The sequence below is a fragment of the Branchiostoma lanceolatum genome, chromosome 8 (genome assembly GCF_035083965.1).
Source record: "Branchiostoma lanceolatum isolate klBraLanc5 chromosome 8, klBraLanc5.hap2, whole genome shotgun sequence".
Lineage (NCBI taxonomy): Eukaryota > Metazoa > Chordata > Leptocardii > Amphioxiformes > Branchiostomatidae > Branchiostoma > Branchiostoma lanceolatum.
The window spans coordinates 7,680,827-7,690,759 of record NC_089729.1 but is presented as its reverse complement, the minus strand read 5'-3'; the positions used below and the strand labels follow the sequence as shown (position 1 = coordinate 7,690,759).

Below are 9,933 nucleotides of genomic sequence, written 5' to 3'. Positions count from 1 at the left end.
CGGCCAGTTGAATTAGATACTCGCATAAAGTACTCTAGATCTCAAAGTATCCTAAATACTATTTCAAGTTCATGGGCCACATCTAGATAAAATCCCATCGACGGCCGAATCGAGGGCCAGTGTCCCTTGTCAGTTGTCACTATTATTTTATGCCGATTTCGTGATATTATGTCCTTTCCGACATTATTTGCAAGTAAATATCTCCTTGTTGAGTGATTTGGTACTAGTTGAGCCTTGTGTTGCCTTTTGTGTTCGTTGTAAGAGAGCTGGCATAGATTCTAGGTTTTTCGAATCGGTAACTGAATAGGTTGCTATGTTCTGTCTATTCCCTCTTATCGAAGGCTGAATCGGCGGCAAAATCCAATCGAGGGCTGAAACGAAGGCTGTGAATCGAAGGCCGAATCGAGGGCTAGCTTCAGCTTGGTCTTTTGAGTGGCCCCAGAAGGCGGGAAATAAAACGGCGGCCTTAGCCTTGGACCCGGAGTCCCATACATCGTTAGTCCGTCCTCTCAAATGTCAGGGCGCTCTTTGTGTAAGCACGGCGTCTTGGAAACGGGCATCTGCGGTCTGTTAGTGGATGCTACAGTCTGTCTCAGATGATGACAGGAAACATCCCAACCAAGTGCATATGTTAAAGCTGTTTAAGAGACCTCCAATTGAACCTTTACAACGCAATGTTAAGCACACACAAAAGAAGAGAAACGGAAAAAAATGCTAACAAGTCATAGATGCAGTTGAAATAAAGATAGCAGTCTATACTATCTTAATGCTTTGTTCCTCTTCCATTGATAATCACGATGCACGTGATAAAACATAGATTGATGTATTTTAATCTTAATTCTCTGCTGCTTGAATGATGCATTTCCTCTAGGACCTTCTACCAGTTCTTAGACCTAAATCGTAGAACAGCTAAGCCCTAAGCTATTTAAGGTGTATAGTTGCAGATGTTGGACAGCAAGACACGGCACTTTCAAAAATGCTTACAGGCACAGTGTTAAGTCTTAAAAATCAAGCTCTGGAATTTGTCAGTTATAAATGGACTCTAAAGCCAAAGAGGGCGAACACTGCATGTCTGAGACATAAGACAGGAATTTTCTACCTCCACCCACCACTTTCAAATATGGAAAGGTTTCTAGAGTCTGTGAAGGGGGTGGTGGGGCAAGATGGGTATGGAATGATGGGAACTGACATGAAACAGCCAAGGTCATTGACAGCCAAGGGAAGGTCATTCACGAATATATTAAAGAAGGTCATTCACAATTAACCAGCTTCAGGAATTGTAACAGTCCTGACAGAGGTCCTAAATTCAGACTCTTTGGACTGAAATGCTTGTAATATATCAAGTCTTACGAGGTTGAAGACAAGCATATGATATGGTATCTTTTAGCAAATATATTCAACACAACATAGTCACTCCCTATAGATACAATATACATATACAATGTGAGGAGATTTCGTACAAGGTTGAGCATGTTGCGAGGCTGGTATCTTACATTATAGCACAGACCATGTTTGCAGTTCATTCTCCAATGCTTTCATTCAAGCAGAAACATGTTAGGATTAGCCAACTCTCATCAAGTAGTTAAGTGCTCCAAGGATGTAATTGCCAAATCCTCTGTAATGCAAGAAAATTAGTCATGACCTTGAAGCTCAGAAGGTGACCCTTCTGTTGACCTTTTAATGTGGCTGATAGTAAATATGTGTGGGTGGAAGTGTCACCAGGGAGAGTGGGGAGGATGTCTGTTAAAACTCCTCCTTAAAGTTAAACATGCAGTATAGAGTTAAAACGTATTGTTTGGTCAGATAACAAGGTTCAGTATTCAAAACCAGGATCTACATGTATATACAATACACAGCCAACGTTTTGGTGACTGTCTGTCACCTTCCTCAGAGCAATACTGATCTGATTATTATTCAAGTGAAGGGTGTTGTTTGATCACTTGATTTGAGGAAGACAGCAGGACTGTAGAAAATTCAACGTGCTATTTTTGTGTGTGTTGGAGCAAAGTTTTAAATCAATACCATGTTGACTACCAACACAAATGAAATTTCACACTAATGATGTAGTCTAATAGCTATGCTTGCAAAAGGTCCACATTGCAAGATCTTGGTTTAAAATTTAAAAATAAACTGTAACATTTCTGCGAGAAAGAAAATACTGCTTTCAGTTAAACGGGTAATCTTGATACCATTTACATCAGGGTTCCCTCCCCTTTGCCCCGGCATACTTAACCCTTGATATATGGAAGGTTCTAAATTCCACAGGTGAGGAGACAGTATGACCAGTAGGTTACCAGCTTACTAAAGTCAACAATTCCCTCCCACTTAACAAAGTCTGAGTCACTAAGGGTGTTCCCTGCCACACCAACTATGATAAACAATAAAGGTATTAAAGTTGTCACAAACCTAACATATTTGGGACTGAAAAGGAAGAATCACATAGTGTGTGGCGTGTGCCTGAAAAACATTTTGAAGCAAAATCATAACAAACACACAAGAAAGAAAAATATCTGTAACAAATAGAACTCAGGCATGTAAAGGAATGAAACCTTTATTTGCTTGAAATCTACTATTCATGTTAAAGTTCATAGCAGAGAGTTCTGATGAATAAAGAATAATTTGTTTTGCGGTTGACTTCATTCACACAAAATAAACTACTGGTCAATCATCACCTTTTTACTAAAAATACCCATTGTCTTCAAATAAACGACTATAATAAACAAAGCAGGGCACACAAGGCATACAAACATTTCTGCCATAAAAAATACAATTTTGTGGGGTAAATGAGAGCCTTAAGCGTTATAGATGTTACAAGTACAACATGTTGCTGGTAAATTATTCACAAAGTATGTACAAAAGACAGGCAATCAATCGTACATGTTGACAAAACCTGTAGAAATGTAAATGTAACACTGTAAATTTCACAAGTAATTGAATATGTCAAATGTTGGGTTGACATGATGAAATATTGCTGGAAAGACGTTTAAAATCAATGAAAACACAGTGCTAAGATTGAAAAGTGTATCAGAAATACAATTCCTCAGTAAAACCGCTCAATATTGAGTATATCTAAAGAGGCACAACCTTGGAATGTCTGAGTCACTGGGCAGTTCCAACTGTAAGATAATTTGTCTTCAAAATAAATGAGTGTTTGATTTGAAACATATGAACGCAAACGTACACAATTAAAATGATTTTCAAGTCCCAATCCATGACGAGTGATAAACTGGCCACAAGGCTCCCAACTGTGGTTGGCGTCAACTCAATAAAGATTACAATAAGATAGGACACGCCAGTTCATATTCTCTTACAATAGCAATATTGGCAGAGTTATGGAAACAATTACAAAGACTTTAAGACCTAACAAGATATGACAGATCGCACTTCAACAATGGATAAACTTTATTGACTGTTACTTGGCAAGTTTTTTCTTACTCAAACCCTCTCCCTGCTGACTATAGCATTTACCAATAGATCTTTGGCAGCAGAGTCGTGCTGTGACCTCTATAGCAGACCATACATTTGTATTAGCAGCATTTTCATCATGCAGTAATTGATGGCGACAACTTAGAGGAAATGGCAGTCATTTGAGTACTGCAGAAATCAGAGAACAGCAGGAATATGAAATACATGAACATTGTAAATAATAAAACAAAAACAGCAATATGAAAATGCCACCAAGAGCTGGTCTGTAACGGAGGTCAGGGTTATAGGAACAAAGCTTTCCATTGTTGATAACACAAAACGCATTGTCAGTACAAACTAATAAAAAATACTTTTTATTGGTAAATAATTTACTTTGAATTTACTACCCAATTAAGTGGATTACTGCGACTGAGACAGCTGTGTTTTATCGCATGGTATTATCACAGGTAGGCAGCATGGCGCCTAAGGCAACTGGTGGTGCAATAACGATAAAATGGCCTGAAGCTGTCATTCAGATGGCGATACTGTGTTTTGTTTATAGCCAAGTTGGCTTTAGGATAGGTGCCCATACCTGAAGGTCCCCTAAGGCACAAGAATTATCAGCATTTTGACAATACTTGCTACAAATGCTGACCTAGGTGCGAACGAACTGGAAAATATATATACGCTTTGTCATCAGATAGAGATATGTTGAGTAAATAATGTTGATAAAGTTGTCAACTTTTTTTTTCACCAAAAATGATTGATAGAAAATGTACCAGGCTGTTCCGTCTATAATGCTACCTCCCACACCATAATCTCATTGTGGGCCACAGTGAAGAGCAGGTTCCCAGAGGGAGTGAACCTGACAAGATGAACTGCATCGCAGTGGGCCACAAAGTCCTGGAAACTTCCTTCCTGGAAATCCATCATTTTCACCAGCCGTTCTAGGAAACAACAACAGACATTACCAAATATGGGAAGAGGGAAAGGGCACCGGGAATGCAAAGTCAACATTTGATGGAAATGAAAACTAACAATCTAAGCACTAAACGTACTTCTGTAAAGCAAATATCCAACATCTGAACCTTCCACAATATCACACATCAGAATTGGTGGCAATGTGATGTATAGTCTAACATTGGCAGTCTGAGATTTCTGCATCAGCTATGCCATCAATAATGAATGCTCTGTAGTTGGAGGTTTGCCAACTGAGTTGATAAATAGCCTCCTTAGCAGGCTCTACCAGTCAGGCTTCTGGGGGGCTTACAATGTTTTTTCTGATGGCATATCAGTTCCATTGAACTCAGTTTCTTGTGTCTGAATCTCCCCTCTTGCTTTGAGAGTGGAGTTAACCAGGCTCTACGAGGTGAAGCCACACAAAACTTGAGTTCAATATGCCATCCGAAAAAAGCAATTATCATAAGTCTCAAAAAATAGTACAGCCCCTAAGGAGGCTAGCTAATGAAGCACTTGCAGTGTTTATTCGGCAGGTTACTGTCAATTAAGGAAGAAAGATAAAAGGGTGTAAACTTGGCTTGAACCTTTACCCTTCTACAATTACCGGACGTTGGGTCTGAAATCTCCTGAGCTCTCCTAATGCCGCCTTCTTTGATGGTATTAGTGAAAAGGCAAGCAAATTATGTAGGTGAGGACAAACTTCTTGAGTCAAATGTGGGCAGAACAAAAGCTTCTTTGTGAAGGACATAAGACTGCGGATGATCTCATTTATAGCCATGGTAACAAGCAGAGGCCAAGTTGTACAGGAAGTGGTGTTGATAACAAAGAGGGGGCAGCACTTTTCTGGAACAAGGAAGGAAGTGGCAAGAGAGAAACAAGTGAACAAAAAGAAAACAGTCACAGAATTCAATCATTATATTAGTTGTAAGAAAAGATGCACCACCTGGTAGGTAGAGTAGTAGATGTAGGACTTGGACAGAAATTATAAGTTCAAAGAGGGTTGCGGCCAGGTTTGTTTAGCCTCCATTCCGGCTTTTAGGAATGGTTAGGACGTTGTTGTAGATTCTGTAATATTTCCTCTTCTGCTCTTCAGAAAATCTTTCAACAGCCCAGGCTTTAAGCCTCCTTCTGTTACCTGAATATCAGGGACATTATGCAAAAGAAGTGGTCCTTCCTCAGCTTGAGGCCACTCCATTAACAGGCTTTAACTTTACTATCAACATCTAAATGCGTGATGTGTTGAAGGAAGGGTTAAAACAGTCTCTCCAAGTACTAGATGAGTACGCTGATGCACGTTACTTATGACCAACACTATACTTCTGTGGCATGCAAAATGCATTTATGAATAAATTCATAAAAAGGTCACACGGAGACGAACTCCAATAACCCCAACATGTTAAATGATATATAAAAAGCATCACTTGGAGATGAACCTCAATAACCCTAAAAGGCCACTTTTTGAATCAAATTACACGCAATCAGAGATAACAATCTGCTAATGGGTAATGTGTGTAGCAGTAAGGCTGTCATGAAAAGGATTGTTACATGACAAACGAGTGTGTAACAAAAAAGATGATACATCATACATGTTGCAAGATATCTTTAAAAATATATTTTTGCAATAATGATGTACTGGGTAGATTTTCCTGTCAGACATTGCAGCCTCAAAATAGCAAATACAAAACTCTAAGGACTAATCCACCAATAAACTGTGTGGTACTAACCTACATTGATCTGGAAATGGTCCATGACATCTTTTATTAAATGCATTTATCATAACTCTATAACATAATATAAGTCATTTATTAGTAGGTCCCAGATGTGAACATTAGAATTCTATACTTCCAGGAATAATGAAACTCCTGTAGTAATAGGGTAATCAACTTATTACTATTTTGTCAGTTGAAAAGTACTGTGGAAGACACCTACAGCTTCGGTCTCTTGAAATGGAATAAAGTTGGTTAAAGTGGTAAGCAGCACGAGAAATTCTCAAATGAAATTGGTGACTGCACGCAATCGAACAGAATCGGAAACAAAGGTTTCCAGCAAGGCTGCTGGACCGAGGAAGAACATTTCCCCGTCAATATAACGTCAGTGCAGCACATCTGCTATCACCTTGTCTCAGTCTGCCTCCATTCACACCTGTGTGAGCCTCATTTTCTCTTAACAACACATGTATATAATCATATAATAAATTATATATAATTATCATGAAATGAAAGGAACGTCACTGTAATTCTTGATTTGATAACGGTAACTTAATTTTTACTACTTTAATGGTCACTAAAATTTTTTCATCGCAAATATTTGATTACTAACATTTGAGACAGTGATGTCTATTCCCACCATTAGAATTAAATGCCAACTCCCTTTCCCTCAACAGCTAAAATTACCAACCGCAATATCAAATGCACTATCATGAATAAGAAAAGCACTCAGAAAGCCAGTTTCAATGTTTTTCATGTAGACTACATTTTGTAGACATTCCAACATCTGTGTGCATAGTGGACACAATTTCCTCCCATCTATATAAACAAGGTTATATCCTTGAATTTGATAACTTCTTTGGCAGCATTATGAAACTGCAGACAGAAGCTTGTAAACCTCATTACTTAAGACTGCTATGCAAGCGTGACTTGTCAAGTACAAAAAAGTGTTATGTCAATAGAGTCTAAAGTATGTTTATACAACCGTTAGCAATTTTTCAAAATGTGCTTGAAGACCTCGTACGTGACTGATTTACTTAATGGTAATGAAACTGATCATTAATCAGCTATTTTTTCTAAGAATGGATGGTGTAGGATTTTGCCCCCTTCGATGATGTGGACTTTTAGAGAACTTTAGATTAAAATGGGACATTCTTCAGGGGAGAAATTACTGTCAGACAGGTCATATTTTAAGACTGTGGCCACATACGCATGTGACCTATGTGTAGTAGCATCTTTGGTCAATCTGAATATCATGCTTGTCAGAGAATCTGCTCCCCTGGGTAAGGGAGCAAGTGTTTAGAGCATGAGGGTGCAGTGCCCCTCATTAGCAAAATCCCTGATTACTACTCTTCCACCATGCGTTAGACACCTGAATCATAAAATATATCTGATCAATTTTCTGTAATCATAGAATACATGTTCACTGAGGAAGCCCAAACATTTTGTCATATATCACAGTGACTTAGATGTATGACACTGGCCATTAATAAAAGGAGAGAATGGATGTTATGAAAGCATGGCAATGCAATCATGAGCAAATGGCTGGTCGTTACATAATTGATGAACCTTAGACCTTGGGCACACCAGATCCTGTACTAAACCAAGGTAATGTCGGAAGGATTTGGAATACAAAGCAACAAGTCAACCTCCTAAGACGTATTGGTAAAACATAAAATGTGATCATTTTCTCGGCAAACAGTCTTAAGCTTCATTGATTTGTGGCACAAAGCCAGGAGTGTTAAGGTCTCAAAAACGGATGTCCACATTTCAAAAAGTTAGTTGGCAAGCAAAACACTTACCGTTGTCACCAAATGCAAGCAGGTTCCCTTTGGGTGATACATCCATGGTCTGGACCCAGCTGGTGAGGGCACTGGTCCGCAAAACCTGCAGAAAGAAACATTTACTTCATTACACTGGAAAAAGACTATTGTCAATGGGTCCCAAGGCATCTACTCATTGTTTCCAGTGGTTGAGGATTAAATTGCATCAAAATTACTGTGACTGTCATGTACATGTATGCTTTGTTGGATGATTATGCTTTGATTCTGCACAGATGTTGTTTACATGATATTGATTATAAGATGTTAAAGACACTGTCACAGTCAATATGGGGAAAGAGTAGACTATTACAATTTTTACTGCATACATCGTTTTCTCTTTTAAGGCCGTCAAGGTCTTTGGTGTAAAAGAAGTAATGTACTGTACATAGGTACTGTGAAATGCAGGATGTGATTTTGTTTTAGATATGTTTGATCTGTTTGTTGTAATGTTTGATCTAAACTTCACGGTGCACTACTGGGTATGTCATATTATTGCCATCACTCCGGCCTGTGGGGCTAGTGGTGCTAAAACTTGACATTCGGTGACTAGCTTACAAAATGAGATCTAAGACTAAGACTGTTTGTCAGTCACTGTAATCTTAGTTAGTTGGGTGGCCAACACATAAGCTTGCGAGCTTCCGGCCACCCGGTTGCACAGTTATATTATTATCTTTGTCATTGTTTTCGCTTATTGTACCTTTATCATGTGCTAAAAAAGCAATACACATTAAATTTTCAATTTCTACTTGCTGTATAAGATAAGAATAGCTTTACATTGTATCTCTTAACATGGGAGTGACCATACTCTAGGTAGCAAATGGAAGTGACTTGAAATAAAAAGAAAATTTTCAACAGAATCTAAGGAAGGGTAAATTAAAAACATGTCGCATACAGTAATGTCATCTTTCTCTTAAGACATTTCTTTGTCAAAAAATACATCATGCTGTACATGTAGTTGTCAAACATGAGAAAATGTTAGCTGTACACAGGCTGAAAGCTGGACCATGCTCTTAATTTAAAGATTATTAAGGAAAACATCTCACTCAAACCAATTTACGCTAATTGTCACTAATTGTAGAGTAGGTTTCACCCGGATTACACTACCTGAACTAAATTACTGTGTTTTACACCAGACATAATCCTTGCTGTTAATCACGTTTTGTTGTTGATTACATAGGAGTACATAAATGTCAACATGGTGTCATTGTGTACTTAATAAGGCAGTATTACATGTACCTACTAATAGAACACGACACTGTTACAATGACTAGTACACTTCTTCCTCGCACGATGGATTAGCAGTCACAGTACATATAACATGGTGTGGGGTAAACAAAATAAACATCAGACTAATAAGGAACTTGGCAACATGGTGTGACCCAAAAATGAACTACCCCTAAATCAAAACGTACTACTAGCTATTTGCCTGCCTTTGAGGCTACATTACTAATTGGTGCATTACGGAGGTTCTGAATTAGGCTTGAGTTCCTTTATAGACCATTTTAGAAACCCTGATTTGCTGCGTCACCATCACAAGCGGGTACACCTCACATGATCATGGCACCTCAAAAATGATTAACTTGTTAATTCCCCTGCATCAACCTTTATGATTGACATTTATTGGGCAAATTTGGGATTTTCTTGGCCTTTTCTTGCAGCAAACTTCAATCAAACGGCAGCTGGCCACCCGATACGCTGCTCAATAAAATGACAACCCTTCTATCTTTACCACATCATGAGTTTTATGACTTTGCCATAAAAATGAAAAGCTCTCCATGACCTTTTAGGACTATTGATATAACTTTATGACTCTCTTTGAGTGCAAGAACATTGGACTGTTAACCACACTATAAAGCTCACAGGACAGATGTAAAAAGAGTGAATATTGACCCTTGATTCCTTCTATTTGAAGTTATAGTCTAATACTTACCCGCAAATTGGCTTCACTACAAAGCAGTGCAGAGGTGTCTTGTAATAACTTAATTCTAGTGGTCTTTATTTTATTTTGACTATAAAACTGGGTGCAACTCGAGTGATTT

General features: G+C 38.4%; 1 protein-coding gene across 1 annotated transcript in view; it reads right to left on the bottom strand.

Annotated features, from left to right (window-relative positions):
- Nucleotides 1-2,639: 2,639 nt before the first annotated feature.
- Nucleotides 2,640-9,933, bottom strand: part of LOC136439659 (WD repeat-containing protein 90-like) — a 34,037-nt gene continuing 26,743 nt past the window's right edge. Inside the window, exons 41-42 of the mRNA XM_066435154.1 lie at nt 7,874-7,958; nt 2,640-4,352 (exon numbers count right to left, since the gene is read on the bottom strand). Coding sequence (XP_066291251.1) covers nt 4,198-4,352; nt 7,874-7,958 — 240 coding nt within the window. The 3' untranslated portion in view covers nt 2,640-4,197. The remainder of the gene's footprint in view (nt 4,353-7,873; nt 7,959-9,933) is intronic.